Source organism: Nipponia nippon, unplaced genomic scaffold (assembly GCF_047370975.1).
Source record: "Nipponia nippon isolate SJK-2023a ecotype South Korea unplaced genomic scaffold, ASM4737097v1 scaffold_1, whole genome shotgun sequence".
NCBI lineage: Eukaryota > Metazoa > Chordata > Aves > Pelecaniformes > Threskiornithidae > Nipponia > Nipponia nippon.
Window position 1 is genome coordinate 65,328,334 of NW_028262290.1, and position 20,425 is coordinate 65,348,758.

A 20,425-nucleotide genomic window follows, 5' to 3' on the forward strand; every position below is an offset into this window, starting at 1 on the left:
GTACAACATATGGTTACTGCTGCCTTTAAGAACTGAATCAAGATTGACTAGTTATGTGGAATACATAGTAGCACCCTAACCATACATTTCCTGATTTTAAATCTGTAGTCTTATCATTTCTTGTGACATGATTACTGTCTTACGTGCACAAAGGGAAATTTTGATCAAGTATTGCCTATTTTAAAGTTTAGGGGTTGGGTGTTTGGGGTTTTTGTCAGTCTAGAAGGCTGAGTGATGGACAGAAGATGTTACCACAGAAATAAGCTCCCCCTTCAAAAATTTTTTAGGGAAATGAATATTATATTGATTGCAGAATCAAGTATTCTCCATGAACTAATTAGGAAAAAGAAGGAATTAAAAAAAAAAAGTTGGAGCAATCCATTTCCTTGTAGACCTGTCTTTTACACACTAACTGCAAGACTCATGGCCACCCGACTTGCTCGCCACTGCAAACTTGCACCTATTGCATTGGCTGCTACAGTTCGCAGAATCTTTTCCTTTTTGAGGCCGCACATGCCCGACAACTCACTCACCTGCACCCAGATGCATCAGACACACGTGATCCCACAGTGGGAGAAAAGTTACGATGTGTTTTCTAACCAAATTTTGTCCTCGAAGACCAAAACAGGGGATACGTGGTGCACAACAGCCCATCGAGCTCTGTGTACCTGCTGTATCACACCTGCAGGATTTCACACCCTTGATCAGAAAGGATCAAAACATTCGGCTAAATACATCTGTTTCGTGCATTTGACTTTGCTGGATCTGCACAATGGAGTTTTCTAGAAGGGAAGCCTACAAAACCGGTCACTACAAGACCGCAACTCGGGACTCACACTATTGTTTGTACTGAAACTTTGGGCCACAAAACCATTCTGCAAAATACTGCACAAACACAAAACAAAAACATATGTAGCCAGTTGTCCTCTCTTCCTGCTGTTTTCTCCTTATTCCTTCCAGTATGCTTATGTATTTTCCTAAAGGAGATGGCAAAGAACTAGTAACTGTATAAATTCTAGTTTGTATACCTTTTAGGGATAGCTGCTTATCTGCCACAGCAATGCAAAATACCCACATTCCTCCAGACAAAGCATAGAACTATCTGTTTACATCATCTGTCCAATGCAAAGGGCAATAGCTTCATACAGTGTGGGCTCAGGCTGTGAACTGTTATTTTTGGATGGGGATAGGTAGAGGGAAGTTAGCATTAGCTAGCAACCAGAAGCATCTTTTTTTATATATATATATATATATATAAAGATGTCTTCTTTTAAGATATGCGTGAATTCTCTTCCGGTACAATGTAGAAAAACAAATAAACAAGATACTATCACAAGGCAAACAGAATACCACATTATGTGCAAAACACACAACAGTGTCAGCAGAGGCTTAGAAAGCAAATACCAACTTCTAATGAACATTTTGATAGTTCTAGTTCTCATCTTTTTTTTTCCTGGAAAGGAGATTTTTAAAGCTGTATCTCCTCAGACTGACAATCTTTTCCTTTAGAATTCTCTTATTTCATGTGTTTCTGTACAGTTTCTTTCTTATGGGTAAAGCCAATGACTGCCCAAATGGAAAGCTGTCAACACACAACATAATTCAGCTCACTAGCTCTTTAAAAATTTCTGCAATATCATGCTTCTAAGGCTCATTTCGTTCATTTCCACTATGACTGAGAAGCTTTTTATCAGCTATGGATCTGGTGCAAGAAAACATCACATCTCTCATTAAATCCAGCACAGCAAACCCCTGGTTTGGCCACATCTCATAGGACCCTCTTTAAAAGAAGGTAGTCATTTTATACTGACAACTACAAAACAGTAACGGTGAAAGCGATCTGGTAAACAGACTAATGCACTAAAACCCCATGTATTTCATAACATACATATTTCTGAATTGGTCTTGCCTCTTCAATTTTCTGCACTTACCTTGGTTGACTTGTCAGCGCTATGTTCTCGTTTTCCTACATGGTTCCCCATGATGGATCACCAGAACTTCAAATTCTGAAAAGATAAAACCAAAACAGCATTTTTCAAACCAATACTTTTGTATTGAAATACAAATTATATTTTTCATCTGACACAGAACAAAGAGATACTTCTCATACAATAAGCATTTTTACAGTCCAAGGTAAGATCTGTGAGAGATCCTAAGGAAAAAAAACAAAAAAGTGCTTATCTGGTCTATTTTGCAAATCTAAGCAATACCAGAAAGCTTTCCTTCTTCTTAAAAAAAAAGACAAGCAGAAGAGGAAAAATAAAATGTTTATTGTGAAATTTGCACATAAAACAAGACTAAATTAGAAATTAGATAGAGGCCCTGTCTTTCAATATTACATTTATAATACCAAAACAGTGTAATATGTATCAAATTATCCGTAACTACAAAATTCCTTAAAAGATCAATTAAGTTCTTTCAAATTCACATTTGCCATTACGTAAACAGCAATTACTGAAAAAAAGCACCACACTAAACTAAGAATTTGCTGTGGAGGTGAGAATGGATAAGTTCTTTACAGCCCACACTTTCATGACAAGCACATAAGAAAGGAATGCCAACTCTTTGTTTTTTCTGGCTCATCCTGTTGTATCTCAGCTTTAATAGAGCTTATGTAGGTTAAACCACAACACTCAAATTTCAGCTTTTAGAGTACACTTGCGGTTATACTACATGTTTCTTCTCATAGAAGCATGTATTTGTACAGGATCTTATCCACAGCTGCTGCCTTCAGCTGATTTAAATGCATTCATTGCAAGGTAGCATTTAAAGTCCTGAAACTTAAAACTACATGCAAAAGAAGTTTCAAGTGGACTTTTTCCTCTCAGAATTATGAGCTGAACTTTCAGTAATAAGGTTAAATTTCTGGTGCTAACAGCAACACTTCATTGCTCTGCAATAAACAGAGGTATATACACCATAAAACTTTAGCATCAGAAATCCTGGCACAACGCTCTTGCTATCAGAGGGCTAAGTTATTTCATTAAGCATAATCTTATGAAAAGGCTTGGGAGAAAAGACAACTAGACCTTTGCTGTGATAGAAAATGCATGAAGTAAAACAACAGGCTATTAACCAGTTACCTCGGTAGAACATAAAAATATAGTTATAACCCCAGATACATGCACTGATTTGTGTACCACAAGACTCTAAAGATGACGACTTTGATTACTTCTGACTTTCCATCACAGAAATGTGTACTTTATCAAAAGCAATCTTGTCCTGTATCTCTACTGCAACTTTTGGAGAGACTGATAGATTTATTCCCCCCTCAATGGTAAGTTTTCAAATTAGTGAGGGTCTGCAGTGCTCATTTGACTATCCACTGAATTCCATTCACTCTAAAATCAAAGTGCCACACATCACTGTATCTGATTAAATAATTCCTCACAAATATCCACTTCCAAGGTCTCGCAAAGGAAAAATTAAAAACCATCCAGACTCAGTAAGTGTACTCAAGGTAGAGTTTACTGGCAAATTGGACACCGATTTTTTTTTTTAAACAGCACTATCTATTGCATAAAAGCTTAAAAGAAAAACCCCTATCCTTTTAAATTGTGAAATCAGCACCACCAATTCACATTTTTGTGAGATTATGAAAATTTTCAAGGAAAAATACAAATAAATTCATATGAACTGCATTTCAGAGCTGAACTACCTCAAACTGGCCTTTCCTCTACAAATTATGAGCAGCAGCTCACCTGTCACATCACCTACTTTGCAAAATAAGGAAACCAGAATGCAATACAAAACTATAGGAAATGTCTACGACAGAATATAAAGGCATAGTGATCCGAGTGTTACTTATCCAGCCATTTATCGAAAGATTAACTATCAAACTTGATCTGTAACACATAGATGTTTAAGTAAACAGATTACGGAGGCAACGTAACACTTGCAAACCAGAACTCTGATCAGCGTCCCCCTGCCTCCCCTTTGTCTCCCTGGTGTCTTGGGAGTAACGCTCCAGGACAACCACCCTGCACCCGTGAAACACTGACCATTGCAGAGCCCCAGTCCTGCAATGCCAAGGTAGAAAAAGATACCAGATACAGATGAGCTGCGCTGTGAAACTAAGACAGATAAATGTTTAAAAGTCATTTGCTGGCCAGTGAAAAGAAAAGCAATAAAAACTTCCACGCTGCCACACCACAGATAACTGAAAACGATAAGGCCAGTTTTCTGCTCAAATGTCTGCACAAAGCAAGCAAACAAAAGGAAAACCAAGCAAACGGAGAAGTGTATGAAATGGCTGATCAATGCACTCCTGATTCCCGCATGCATAATTCCTTCAGCAAGATGCTAAAAATCACACATGGAAGGGAATAAAAAAGAAAAAAAGGCTTGGAGAAATGGAAATGCACAACTCTATCCCAAGTTAGGAGTGTGGTCTGAGAGTACACCTACATCTGGGCCAAGCGTTACGTTTCTCTACAGGAACAGACTTAAAAGCTGAGAACTAATGGCACTGATTAAGCCTGTAAATCTGCACTTCCCTTTCCTTTATTGTTTTGAATGTGTCAGAGGGACAGCTTATGGACAGAATTCACATGATCGACCCCTTCTTATTCTCAACTCATATCCAGAAACTAACACTAATACGACTACGTTTTACTTCATCTTTTTCATGCATAAATGAACGCAGATGTTTAAACTCAAGAGAAGTTAGCTATAGGTACCTACTACAAATTCCTTACATAGAGATAAAGCTACTTTTTAGCCAAAGGGACAAAAAGAACGAGCTGGATAGCAAGAATATCCTGAAAGTTACAGAATTCTTCATGCTACCTATTAAATGGAGAAAACTGGAAGTAATCCTTTGGGGAAAAAAAAAGGCTTCCAAAAAATCTGACATGAATTAGGAAAGGAAACATAGTGTCAACTGTTCTGTAAATATCTGATTAGGAAGTGAAAACATACATACACACAAGCTTGTAAACATTAAAATCATTTACAGCAACAAAAAGACCTAGTTTTTCACTTTAGCCTCAAGCCCAAGTCTGTCTTACTTGATTGAAAACTGAGCACATGGGTCATTTTCACTTCAAGGTGCAAGTACATCCTGAAGCATTAAGACTTAAACAGTGACTTTGGTTCTTACTGTCACGAGGAGACCACACTGCATAGGTTCCTACCTGCGCCAATCTTTATGCAATGAGTTGAGTCACTGACTTCAATGGGATTACTCATTGTACGATCTTTGCAGGAACTTGCAGACAACTATTCAAAAAATCTGAGCTGGAAAAAGATTTGTATTTTCTTTTTAGTTACCTTCATAACATACAGGTTGCCAGACTAGGCAGCCCTGTATATACGGAAAAAGCAATTTCTTTGACTTATTAACAAATGTCAGTCAACTGACCAACATTCTTGTTTGCAGAGGAATCCAGATGTGCTTTAGCACTGATGAACAGCCACAAGAACAGTCATGAAGCTCCAAAACAATGCAAAACCAGAAATACTGTAGAAATGCAGTAACCTTCTTTGAATCCAACGTGAATCACATCTAACAACAAGCTGCCAAAATAGGCCTGTGCATGAGATCGAGCTTACAATTGCAACAGCATCTGCCCGAGACCTTCCAGGTAAAACCCTGCAAGTCTCGTAAATCCCGTGAGACGAAAGATTTTGCACATGAGCCTGAGTCACAAAATGAGGGGGGACACTATGCAGGTCTGCAGCGATCAGAGTACAGCACCAGCTCCTCTATAAAACTCCCCACCAAGACTGTGTTTCAGTATATTAAAACTGTCCGAGAGGCTCAGGAAATAACAGGCCATGCGAGCAAACCGATTTAATAGGACTCAAAGTTGAAAACATTTCAGCTACCTAACAACTCTTTCAAGTGAAGTGAGCGAATCACGGCAGGAAGCTGTGAACTGCCGCTGCAGAGTCACTCAGCCGCCTCAGCACTACGCCGCCACCACCCACCCAGCTCAGCCAGCTCTGCTGCCGAGACCTGGGCACTTCCCCATCGATGACTGATACAGAAATAACTCCAGCTAGCCCAGGCTGCTTCAGGTAATTCCAAAAACAGCCCAGGGATTTCGCCTGGGGAAATAAAATAAAATAAAGTTTCTCCTCCCATCAATTTACCTTCTTTCAGAGTCAGTCTAACAGGTAACCCGAGGGAAGACTAGACCAGGCTGCTTTCCCGCTTTCTTCAGAATAGGAAGCCATATTCCAACTAGCAACAACTACAGAAACGCCACTGCCTCACCCCAGGAGAGAAACTTCTCCTTGCTGTCTGCCAAACACAAAATAAAAATAAAAACCAAACAAATACAAAAAGGGAGGGAAAAAGTCAGTTCTACACATCACATTCATAAACAATACCTATAAGAATACACGTATGTTGGGATCGTGTAACTTATTTCTCTCCATCTGAACAGTTGATTAAAAATAGGGTTTTAGAAACATGCACCATATTTTTTTTTAGCCCATTCTAGTCTGCCGGTTGAAATTAAATGGATATTTAATTTAGTTAAAAAAGAGGTTAGAGGTGCAGTTAATTTAATTTAAAAAAAGAGGTTCTAATCATCTTCCCATACACACAGACAGTCCTATAAAGAGGTTTACATTATGATTTAGAATTTTCCCTGAAAGGCAGAAAGATGCTTCTCTAAACTTTTTGAATATACCAAGAAATGCAATGGTATCACTTTCTGCAGGTTCTATTGTTTTAACTGCAAATAGCATTTTCTTACTCACTCATGAGAGCCTGAGAAAAGTTCACCCCTTGTAATCGTCAGACTCTAAAGAGTGTCCTTCCCCTCTAATATCTCACAGAACGTTATAATTTTTGTATAGTCTAAATACAAACAACAACCTTCAGCCCAGGAGCTGGTTTACAGTGACAGGTCACCAACTGTAATTCAGGAGTTACAAGAGGCTATAAGCCAATACACCTGGAGCACCTTTATTGAACATTAATGGTTACTTAGTATTAAAATACATGAACTACCAAATGTAAATCACAGGATCCTTGAAGAGTAATTTAGTTATGTAAAATAAGGGTTCAATCTTACCTCTTCCCACACACTTAATTATGACTCAACAGAACTACACATAATAATAAAGGGATGCAAGTACTTACATATTTACAAGTACCAGAACATAATTATTACCTTGTCTAGGAACAGGTATTCACCACAGACTGATGTTCTTGGATAATTGTGCGGAGCTACAATGCTAGATACGTTTACCGAGTGCTCCTGGCCTTACTCACACATGGGAAGGGTAACCATAGAATATAAAAATATTTGAGGAATTTACTTAAAACTTCCTGCTAAATTAATGACTATTCTTATCCAAGTAAATATTGCATTTTACGACTATATCCAGATCTTAAAATAAAAAGCGTAATTACTTTTAGGAAATGTGCAAGTTCTCTCTAATTTTGGTAGCCCTCTAATGTAGACTCTTAATTACAAACTTACCCAGCAAAATGACATGCAAAAGGTTTTGTTTTTTTTTTTCCTAGTGTCAGGTCCAGGTTACGTAGCTTCCTGGGAAGGAAGCTGACACATTGCCCAGCGCTGGCTGCCAGCTAGATGGAAATCTTTGAGTGGGTTTTTTTTAGGCTCTCAGTGTGATATACATCTTTGGAAGGAAGCGCTTCACTTTAGCCTTCTTTCAAAACAGACCAAGACACTGGGCACACCTCAACTGTTTCTTCAGAATTCCCTCGTTGTGGTAACCTGCTACTCCAATGCACCAAGAAAGAAAACCTCTGGCAGGCACGGGTAAGTGACCTGCAGCTAATTCCATCAGCAGTCACAGTCAGGTGCTTCAGAGACAGATGTGAGCAATCACGTAAGAAAAGTAACCTGCCTCATGGGCAAACTCCTTCCTAGGAATCCTGCCCTCTTAATTCAAGTGTTAAATTATTTCATAAAATATAGTGCCTTATATCCCTTACAAGTTTCGTTATCGAATGCAGATTTAATTTTTCATTACCTGTAAAAGTGTGAAATCCTTACTAGATCAAACCTTATTTCACTTTTGACTTCCACAATGATATTTCTCTGAAGAACCCTTCCTGAAAGAAAAATACAATATTCCAGACACATTTCCACTGTGAATGATCAAAACCAAGATTTCAGTGGCGACCGTAACATTTAAACCAGAGAAGTCACCACGAGTTTAGTACGGACAGGTGTATTTAATCATGCTTGTACAGTGCCTTGCCTATCAGAGTCCTGCCCTTCCTGGCCTATCTAGACATTACAACAATCTCCACATTTATAGACAACTGTACATGCCTTAGCAAGGATCCGAGACCTAGAAAACCACCCCTCTGAGAGATGGGCCAAGTTCTGAAACACTATTTATCTGAGAAAGTACTCCCCAGTGCTAGCACAGTTGCTCAATAATTTACATACACCTCATATATCATTGCAAAGGACAACAAAATTATTTAATTTTCACTACAATTTTATGCAAACAGTATGACACAGGAGAAAGGCTACAACACTGAGATAGAATATATCCTGCAAAAGAATGCTGTTGCAAGATATTTCCTAAAATTGCCATGGGGTAAGCACAGCAGACAGGACACAAGGTTTTTTTAAGATCTTGTCTGACTGCTTTGTTTACGATTTTCCTCTTTCTATGGCCAACAAGAAGAATATTGCATGTTATTTTTTGTAAAAGCATGTGATTTTCAGGAATCTCACCTCAGCACAGCTAAGGATAGTCCAAACTTGATTACAGACAACAGTCTGTAAAAACAATTATAATGAAATTGCTAAACCACAGACATTTATTTTATGTAGCTTAGGTTTCTCTCGCTTTTCTTTCTTTCTTCAACCAACTTCACTCTCCTTGCTGGAACACCATCAGGCTCATCCCCCCCATTAAGAAAAAGAAAAGATACAATTTTAAAACAAATTTCTCAACAGGGCTTTTCTGCTTCCCTTCATGAACAGAAAAATGCTAACCTAACATCACTTAGCACGCACTGATATCTATACTCCCTTATACAAACACAAATAGTCAACGATTATAATCAAATGGCATTAGCCACATGCTTACTGTTTGTCTTCAAAACACAAAGACTAGTGGAGCACTGTGACCCCTATGTCAATCCACCTGTAGGGTCATAAATTTCCTTAATCACCTCCACTTTAAAAGAGAGGCCCGTGCATTTGATGGGGGAGCGAGGTACCACACCAAAGACCTGGGGCAAGGTACAGCATGTCCAAGCACCCAACCATGCCATTTCTTCTGCCTGCTGCACTTCTACCACAGCACCTACACCTCAGGGGCTCAACAAAATGTAGATTTCCTTCTGTGTCCTCCATGCCTTTGCTGAGATACTTGTGCCTTACAGCTATTCCCAGTCTAGGGAACAGAGAGGACCACACATATGCGTGACATACACATCCCTTGACCCTATATAAAAAAGGAAATGTTGCCCTCCTATGAAATGAAGACTGATTTGTCTATTTTTATTTCAGTCACTAATATCAACAGATTCACTTAATTTGCTACATACTGTCGTTTACACACAACACCACAGCAAAACAGGCTGTTGGGGTTTTTTTTCCCCATACTGGAGGATTGTTTAGATCTGCATGGCATACAAACCTAGGAGCAAGGACCAATTTTTCCCAACCCTCTGAAAAGAATCAGACATGTAATCATTGGTGATTTTTTCCAGCACCTGTGTGCTCCAGAGACAAAACAATTTGACATTGCAGTAAAATAAAATCTCTGATTAAAAAACAAACAAACAAAAAACCAAAAACCAGGACAGAGCAAAATATAGAGAGGATGGCTAAGAACAGAGACATGTCACAACCTCATTCCAGATATTGTAAAGAAATACAGTAGGCTCCCAAGACCATCTACTTTCCAAGATCATTGATTCTGAAGTACCGTATTTCCTTTAGGAGCAGACCTCCACAGCTGTAGACTTCACCTCTTGGCCTCAATGAGTCAACAACTGAAAGGTACACACTTGTCCTAAATGCTAAAATATTTTTTAAAAAGATAAACCAGTACACAAGAATATATAAGTGCAGTATTAACCAGGAGAAAGAAAAAAAGAATGAAATTCAAATACAAATCTTAGAGAATTTCAGACCAAAGTAATAATCTTACCAGGACCAGAGGGGAAAAAGCACAGAGCAGACAAGTATCATTATTTGTTACTTGGAGATTTCAGGTTTCGAGTTTAAGGTACGCTGAAATCAGACAACACCTACATCTGTTTTCACATAAAAATGAAAAGATACCATGAGAATAAAAACAAGATATATTTGAAGACTCACATTTTTTCCCCCGTTCTCTGCTTAGAAAAACAAGTCCTCTCCAAATGGTGAACAGTATATTCTCCCTTTTAAAGTGAGGTAGGTCACCTAAGCTTCCCAGTCAACACAGCCACTTTGACGATCAGCGTTTCATTAACACACTGTAGAGACTGATGACAAAATGCACACCTGCAATTCTAAACACACAGGAACCAAAGGCACTGTATGCTGGCTCTTATCTTCTCATATTCAACAGACTGACAGATGGGACAAGAAGATGATTCACCCTCTCCAGACACCGTTAACTTTGCTGTGAGAAAACACTGAACCACTATATCATTCTCAATTAAATAACTGAAAAAAAAGAGGAAAAAGCCTCTCTCTCTCTGCCCGACCTTTCTCTCCCTCTGTTCTGACTTCATATATAATCTAACTATACTGTAAACATATCAACCAAGAGATGGGTTTCCTGTAAATGCTCCTCTGTTACATTTGGCATAAATATTGATATTACGAAAGGGTCTGACTTTCACCATACTCCAAGTTGACTCCCTCTTGTCAACTGCTTGATCTACTGCTGTAAAGTCATGTCCCTCCCTTCCCATAAACATGCTCCCGAAGAGGCACAAAACCCAATCTTTCTTTTCTGACATGAAAAAAATGCATCCTTAACTACATGCGATTTCTCACTTTTTGTGCATTATGTTTCTCACTTCTTTTTGCCTTCTCTTTTACCAGCTTGATTTCCTGAGGGTTCATGCATGAGATTCTGCTCTGAAAGTAATTTTTTAAGTAATTTGATGGAGACTTAGTCCTCAATATTTTCATTTGTGAGTGTGCTTAAGACACGTAACAAGGTTCAAGGTTCATGTGACAGCCTCTGAACAGGTCACAAATATCCGCAGTCCACTAGCGCAAACTCAAACAACACTGTTCTCCAGCTTGAAATGGTTTGCTATGCAAGCTGCAAGTGACACCTCATGACGCTTAAGTAAGGATTTGTCAATTCCTCTGCTTATAAATCAATAAATAAATTTAATAACAAAGTGACTTGCAAAGCTGTAGAGAAACAATTTTTCTGTGCTCATGAATGCCCATCTGGAAACACAGATACTATGATACCAGTTTGGGATTTTCTCTGGCAATGATACAATGGTTTGCTTTCCCTTCTGAAGAGAGAAAGCAAAATTACTTTTTTGCGAAGGACAATTAAATTTATTTATTTATCAGATATACATCTCCTTTTCAAATGGAATTTTAGTCCAGGTATTTTGGGCTTTAGTTGTTTAGGTCAGAGGCTCAGCAGGTTACAGTCACTAAGCTGTGAGTTGCTGAACTTGGAATTTTAAATACGTAACAGCAGCAACCCTGGCACTGAAATCTGCACAAGAAACCACTTAAGTCTTTACGTCACCCTGGTACAATTATTGTGTGCTTCTTCAAACATGCTTTCAAGTACTCGTGCCTTGTACTTGAACATTGCCTCATTGTATCTAAATCTTAAATTTCATGTACTAACGTTGCCTTCCCAATGTTTATCCAGGCTATGTTCAAGGACAGTACAGAAAAAGTCATTACTGAATTACTATTGAAGGGAACAATGACAGACCCAGGGAAAAATTTCTATTTGAACATGAGAATGTATGAAATGTACACAAGACAGTTATTTCCCCTTCTTTCATTAAAAAGAAAAGAATGTGACAGGCCACACACTAGTTTCTTCAGCACGGTTTTCTAATGCAGTTTATTTATGTCAAATTCAGTGCACAAAAAAAATAACAAAATCTTGCAACATGTCAAAATAATGGAATAAGAAAACATGTTTCAATAAGGAGACTAGCAGTGTATTCACTTTCAAAGGTGATTACCAAAATATACCTCAAATCCACTATGTGATTAAAAGTTAAGTAAGCTTATATATAGTATTCACAGCACCCATCACAAGAATATCTTGTTCTTGAACAAGTTGCACTTGCAAAGTATGGTGACAAACTATTTTAGTTTTATTGTTAACCAAATTTTTTGAAATAAGAAGAAAATGTTTCAAATATCATCATTAAAATCATGACAGGGTCCACAGCCTTCAACCAGGAGAGGGTCTCATTCCAGACAGCCTGCAAAGACAGCGAGGAAGTTCCTTCCCTAAAGGTCTTGCAACGTAAGTATACAAAACGCATGAGTAGGAGGTAAACCTTTCTCCCACATTACAGACATAGAACAAAGGTGGAGATGAGTTAAGGGCAATATGTGAAAAATTACTTACGGCCCACTTGAGAAGCTTAGGCAGACATCAGAAACTTAAATCCAGAGTTGTAATTCTGAAAACCCATTCTCAGCTACCACATAATGCTATGGTTTGTAATCGCAACAGACGCGTCCTTTCTTATTTTACAAGTGCTTCATAGTTGTCAAGTTCTGCCATCAGTCATACAAAATAACACTCCAGCCGTGATGACATGGTCAAACAGCTTCACATGATTTTGCACCAGAACCCCATCAATATAAAATGAGGTATTTCTCTGCCACCCTAGGTCTTAATTCAGCAGACATTCTCAGACACAGAAAATGCTAACCATCAGGCTCAGGCTTATCACAAGACAGAGTGGAAACCACTGTAATATCCCCCTCCCTGACTTTTTTTAAACAGCTATAGCAGGAGGTCACCCATACCATTAGATAATAAGCTTGTGATTAGCATACTCACACAGGATGTGGGAAACCAGGGATCGTTTTAGAAGATACCGAGGGGAAAGATCAGTCTGACTTGATCACAGGATAACTGTGAGTCACCAATGTGATCTGGCAGGGGAAAATTAAAAAAAGACAGACAAACAGACCTACATTGTGTCATGAGGGGACATTTCCAGACAAGATAGGGAAGAATTAATGTCATCACAGAAACCACTAGCATAACCTCAGCTGAATACAGGGTACAATTCTGGTCAGCCATATTTAACATGAATTTTTTACTAGAACAGATGCAAGGATGATGAGAGCAATAGGAGCCTATTATACAAGGGGAAGGCTAAAAGCCCATGACATGTAAGCCTAAGTAAACCAAAGCTGAATGACAGTGTTAGGAGAAAATACATGCTGCCCATGTTTAAATCTAAGCTGAAAGTCAGAGTGTTTATCAACATCAGAAGAGCAGGGCTCTGGCAGAACCAGAGGAGAGTAGAAAACCTAGCTATCTTCAAGACAGAAAGCAAGAGTATATCAGAGACCGTGAATGGTGTGGTTCTTGCTACAGCAGAACAGCAGCCTCAAATGACACAGGTGACTCCTTTTGCCTGAGGATATTCCAATCCACATTTCCAGACGGTATACCAGGAGCATTGCAGGGTAGGGGGGAAGAGGAGAGGGACTACCTTTTGCTGAACCTGTTCATATACTGACAACTGACTTTAAAAAAAGATAAAATAATGAAATCCCCAAACAAAATAAAATCATAAAACCAGTGATTCCCTGGAAAGGGAGAGCAAAAATGAAACGTCCTAGCTTTTAGCCAGCTGGGTTTCACTGGAGTGTAGGATACTGGACAAATAGACTTTATTCCCCACTCTGAGTTCATGAATTCCTGCTTGCCCATTTTATCCTGTAAGTGATAAGTATAAAGTACAGGAAAACTGTAATTCTGTGTGTACAAAGACACATGTCTACTGAAGAAAGGGACCAGCACTCCTGCCCAACAGCCTCTACTTTTGAAGCCTTCTCCTTGGAGTGGGAAATGCAGGTCTGAGCCCTTTGGGGAAGAGACGGAGCTGATCTCCGTTCCAAACACAGCACGGTAGGGTCTAGGCAACTCAGCCCATCTCTAAGTTTGTCAGCGCCTGCCCTCAAGGAAAGGGTTGTGAGACAACACACAAAGCCCAGCCCCTGCCCACCCCAGGTCTGGCAACAGGAACAGCAGCACAACACACTGTGTTTGGATGGATACTGATTTTAAGGGGCCTTCTGCTCAGTTTGTTGGCTATGTCAGATGGTAACCTGAGGCATCTAATTCTTAGCATGAGATAGACTAGGTGCTTTATACAAGGCTCTTGAAGTCACTTTAACTCCTATTTCCCAAATCATTTACAAACTGACTGCCCTTTTCATAACATTCCTCCAAAACTATATTCCGAAAGTCCTTAAAATCCCCTCTCCTCCTCGAGTACTCTGCAGTAAACGATTCACCGTGAGAGAGCAATAATAAATAATATTTCTATAGTCTTTGACACTTTATGATCACACACACACACATATATATATAGCAGAGTTAAAACCTTTCAGAAAATAGATACCGTGCTGCTGGTTTGGCTGAATTCCTTACTTTCCCACCTCAAACAATACCTCTAGCTAACCTGTTACTATCAACTCCTAATTCACCTATAGTACTCTCAAGCGCCAACAGCTCATAGCACTAAAAGTGCAGTCAATACCACGAGTTACTTTCTGAAGTACAAGCTACACGATGCCTGAATCAAAAGCTGTCATTTAATACTTAAGAGTTATCTATGAGTGAAAACAATGGGTCTTTTATTTAATGTGGCATCTTGCTTAAACCAGCTTTTATTGAGATTACAAGGGATCAACCAGTTTGCAAGCAATGAAATTATACTGACAGCTTAACTGTTTTATAACTTTTTTTTACTGGAAATCCAGCTATTCTAAATTAGTAGTTATATTTAGTTTGAAGAGATGTTGCAGCTGGAGCCTTTCACTCCCAAATACATTGCTGATGACCCGTGTGCAGCACCAGTCCCTTCTTTATGCCAACACTGCCCAGCTGTGGTCCCTAACATTTAGTCTGTGGTATTTTAAAACCTTACAATAATTCTGGATGGCCAAACTTGCCCTTATTAAGCTAATGCTACCATTTTAATCACTATCTTCTTTTGGTACATCCAGTAAGTCTAATGCATTACCATTTATAAGTATGTAACTATGAATAAATCCATTCTCGGTTTCGTATTTGAGCATCTGCCAAAATTAATGCCAATGTGCAAAACAAAAATACAGTGATGTTAGGAAAAGAAAAAAAAATGTTTTGCCCATTTATTATCTTGAAGCACACAATATTCACCCAGAAAAAAACACCCTGATCAAAAACACAGCTCCACCCCCAAACCACAGGTTTCACAGTATCTGGCAAGGATGTTTAAAAACAAAAGCTAAAAGCACTGCAGACTCTGTATGTTTAAAGTTAAGCAAAGTGGAAAGCAATTACCACCACAACTGGTTTTTTGTTTGTTTGGTTTTTTTAACGTAGCTGCGTGTAAACTTTTCATCAGTTTGGATACATCAGAGTTCACTTATATTCACTCTTAAATTCAATGAGTTATGCCCATAAATTTCCCTTATTTTGCCAACTATATCACATGAGTAGCCAGTCCTAAAGTACTTAAAATTACACTATACGTTGGTTGTCTGCTAGAACGGAGAATGTTTGCAGATCATATCACGCATACTCTCTCAAATGCCACATGGGGAAAAGGTATAAGCAGATAATAATGGAATCAGACACGCAGCAATGCCAGGCCCAGTGGGACAGGTTGATAAAAGAATGGTATCACAACACAGCAGAAACAAGGGCGCCTAATAATTTTGATACCAATTACTATTTTGCTCATTTGAAGTCATAACGCTCCTGGCAATACCAGTATCATGCTCATCACTTGCTCACCCTTTGCACACTGCAGCCTGCCCCTACCCAAACACAATCCAGAATATATAATTTTTCACAAAGGAGATGGGAGCATGAAAAATCCCTCTCCCCCTACCTGCCTGACCTTGTGTTATAAATACAGTATTGCAAGCAGTAGGAAATCTTTTCTCTTGGCCAGAAACATGCTATGTATGTCTCATAGCAATGCCACTCAGCATTCTGTTCAGTCCGAACTCTGATTTCTTGCCTCAGTTTCCCCTGAACATCATGTTTATTTTCTCTGTTACATGTGAACTGGTACCAGTTTTGTGAGGCTGAAAAGTCACTTGCTTACTTCAGGCTCTTTGTTACAAATTTCTCTTAGGACAGCGATCACGAGGCTCTCTCTGAAGAGAAGCTATCTTGTTCTTTACAACAGAGGTTGAAGTGAAGTAATTTAAGTGTATCTTTTAGTTTCATCTAATGACAGTTTAATTTTCAGGAACTTGAGTGATATCAGACCTCATAAAAACCGGTATTCTGTGTAAAGTCAGACCATTAGATCATAAACTGTTATGGTAAAAATACAGTAAGTCTCTTAAGAGTGGCAATTTTAGTTACAACAAAGATTAAAATCTGTTCAATAACTTCAAAGCACAGGGTTCCCAACCAAATACAAATGAGAATAATTTCAAACATTTCTGAATTGCAGCAACCTTTAAATAGAGAATACTTAAAATGCTTAAAGCAGTAAATGACAGGCAACTTATTCAACTGACACTACAGGAGGAATTTTTATACAAACAGAATGTAATTATAAGCTGGAACTGAGTCAACATACTCTAAGTCAACGCCTCTCTCAATCAATAAAAAAAAAAAATCATCACAAGACGATTCAATACCACAAAAAGACACATGCAGAATAACTCTGTTTAATCTATTTATTATCTATTTAAAATTAGTGCAACAACAAACATTAATGTCTTAAAATCTCACATTCATCTGATCTTACTTACTTGGGTGGTCTTTTCTTATACAAGCAAGCCCGCTAAAGACAATCGTATTGTTTTGCATCAGGAACACACTGCAAAACCAGCTTTCATGCTTGTGTGTGCCAGTATTATCACTGTAATGCATGAGTGATTATGAAATTATTTAATTGCTCTCTTTCCAAAGCCCTGATTGTTTCTCTCAGGTTAAAGTACAGAGCTGGCTGGTTGTGAAATACCTTTAATCATCTGGCCATCTTCAAATGTAATATTCTACCAGTGTCATATCTGCATGTTAATCTTTTATTTGCAGTGATTAATTTACTAAACTGGACAAAAGGAAAATGTGATTTTACACTTCACAAATAATTAAAGCATAAAAATAGATCCCTAAAATATAAGAGACATAGACATTAGAGATAAAAGTAAGAACTTATGTATGTAAAACGTACTATGCAGGTACTATTTACCTTTTAGCATCTGACTCTTTCCCCTATATGCATTTTTCAGTGTCAGTTCCGAAATCATCAATATGATTTTGGGGTACATGTAAGATTGAGTTAAAATACTGACAATGATTTGCAATCTGTTATAATTTTTTCCTAAAGTATTCAAGTCTTACTGCAATTAAACACTATTGGAAGCATTACAATCATGAGTTAATTACACATGCCATTTCAAACATACTATGAAGGCTGTATTTCTGATTAATTCACTGCTGACAGGATTGTTACTAGAACATTTCTAAACTGTAAAATGTATCTCTTACATTCAGTTCAGCTACTGGTCCTGGAGAAATATTTCATTAAATATATTTACAACCTTGCTCCCAAGAGGTTTTTCAGACCCCAAAAAATAATGCAATGAATAAAAATGAACACCTAAACCATAATGTATAGTACTGTACAGCATGAAACTAGGGACAAGTATCATCACATGACAAAATTATTTTGATACATGATGAACTACACAGTGTAATCATTGTTCATCAATAACATAAAAAGTTGGAAAATTAAACGTCTGAACCAGTAAGGCATGTGGTGCCAATGATAAGATCTGAGAAATACTAAATTCCCCAATAAGTCATTGTGAACTTAGTGCTCAGCACCATACAATCAGGTTAAATTGGTCTGCTTCTTACTACGTGCAAATCAAGCAAGTCTCACTTTTACTGTGGGTCTTACTGCATTTGAGGGTTGCTGGTGTTTTCCAAAGACCACCTAAAAATTATGAGTAATAAGGGAATATCAAAATGGTGATTAGAAGGAAAAAAGCCATCACATGACTGGAACAATTTTAAATGCATATTAGCAGCAACAACAACAACAACAAAAAAAACACCAAAAAGAAGCCTTAAATGTATATTAGAATGCAAATAAAGATTTTTCACATGCCCCCTCACCGACACCTGCATGTGCATTTCTTGTTATTATCAAGCTAATGGCAAGATTATGGACCTAAATCAATGCAAAAGAGAATCCAAGACAAAGCGCACTGGCTATAAGCAGATCACCAATACAATAATCAAACCAATAGAATTATTAAACTTACTGTCACTTTTGCTGCCACCTTCCTTTCTTGCAAATTCCTCAAACACACACAGGGTGCAAGAATCACTCTAGCAGCGACATCCTGTTCTTAACAAGCTTGTTCCCCCAGGTCACATGAAGTCCCAACTCATTCATCACCACATTCCCAAGACGCAGGTGCTCCATCCTGTGACAAGCATGCACTCAATCACCTACAGATGGACAACTAGGCATCCAGAAAAGAAGAGCAGGAAAGGGATTAGGCACAGGTTACCGAGTCTGAAGGATCACTGGGAAAGAAAGCATCACAGTCCAGCCTACTTTCATTGTTTGTTAGTCTACTCCCACAGTATGTTCAGACATATGCCCACCTGGGTGTCATTTCTGGGCATATGAAGGAGAAGGTGGTGACTGGGAATCACCAGCATGAATTTACCACGGTTAAATCATGCCTGACCAACATGATTGCCCTCTGTCATAAAATGACAGGACTTGTGGATGAGAGGAGATCAGTGGTATCATCTACCTTGATTTTAGCAAGACTCAACAATGTTCCCCACAGCATCTTTGCACCTAACCTGACCTAAGTTACAATCCAGGTCGCCAGACTACTAGATGATAAAAAACCCTATCTCTATCATTAGGCTCCAACAGTAGCTGTTAATGGTTCACAATCTGCCCAAAACCTGGTTACAAGTGGATAGGTTAGAGGCCCTGTGCTGTTTAATATCTTTAACAGCAACCTGGCAGAGTGTACAGAACATTCAATAAGTCTGCAAAGAATACCAGACTCAGGGCTGCAGCTGATACACTGGAGGGTAGAGATGCCATTCAGAATGACTTAGATGGGGCTGGCAGAAACATCATGAGAGCACAGCCTGAAGACTAACTTACTGGTGAGCAGCTCGGCTGAAAACGACCTGGGGGACCTGGATGACAGTAGGTGAGACATGAATCAGCAGCCCACCTGGCAGCAACGAGAGCTAACAGCATCCTGGGCTTTGGCACAGAAGCGCAGCCAGTGGATGGAGGGAAGCAATTGTTCTGCTTCACGCACTATCCATTACCCTGGTATCTGGACTACTGGGTCTACTTTTGGATCCCCACTACGAAGCATCAGTCAGCTGGAGCCAGTTGTGTGAAAGGCCACAAAGACGTCTGGTGGCTGGAGCACATGCCCTGTAAGGAGAGGCTGAAGGCACTGGGATTGTTCAAGCTGGAAAAAACTTCGGAGCACCTAACAGCGAATTTCCAATATCTAAAAGTAAATTACTAAAAAGGTGGATCCAGGCTTTTTACCAAGGTGCATGGCAGGAGAACAATGTCAACTGAAACCAGGGAAGTTACAAATATTTATTAGAGAAGGGGAAAAATACGCTATGAGGATAATCAAAGGATTGGAACAGGTGCCCGGAAACATAGCAGAATCTCTGCCCTTGCAGCTTTTCAAGACACAACGAAACAAAGCCCTGCTTTGCTTGGTCTGATCTCATGAGTGACCCCACTTTGGGCCGAAGGACGGACTGGAGACCTCTCCAAGTCTCTTCTAACCTCAATGAGTCTACGAATCTATGTTGGCATTGTGTACATATGTTATGCAGAGCATGCACACTTAGGCACAATGCATCCTGGAAGACAAGAGAAACTTCAGACATACTCGAAACACACTCTACAAATGATCTATGCACATGCAGTAAATTGAATGCCTTCACTATTCTCTGAATTTTAGGCACTTACACAGATAAAAAAAATGTGTATGCATGTATTTATTTAGTCATGTGACTGACAAGGGCCCCACAGAACATGTCTTTCAAAAGCCTCTACAAAGCTACTTGACTCACTGAGCCAGGAAGACTGAACAACCTTAGCCACAATTAATCGTAATTCACTTAGTAGCACTGCAGCTATGGGGGGAGGAAGCCCCAAAAGCTAATTATAAATAAGAAGAGACTATGGGTACAGCACACACTTCATGGCTGATACAACAGTCCCTAATGGTAGATTAAAAACTGCAGTTAAGAATTC

General features: G+C 38.9%; 1 protein-coding gene across 2 annotated transcripts in view; it reads right to left on the reverse strand.

Moving 5' to 3' along the window:
* The window catches only part of MBP (myelin basic protein), a 123,286-nt gene that overhangs the window by 92,914 nt on the left and 9,947 nt on the right, over positions 1–20,425 (reverse strand). For both annotated transcript variants that reach the window (XM_087758034.1, XM_087758028.1), the window contains exon 2: positions 1,932–2,006. In XM_087758034.1, coding sequence (XP_087614160.1) covers positions 1,932–1,982 — 51 coding nt within the window. In that variant the 5' untranslated portion in view covers positions 1,983–2,006. The remainder of the gene's footprint in view (positions 1–1,931; positions 2,007–20,425) is intronic.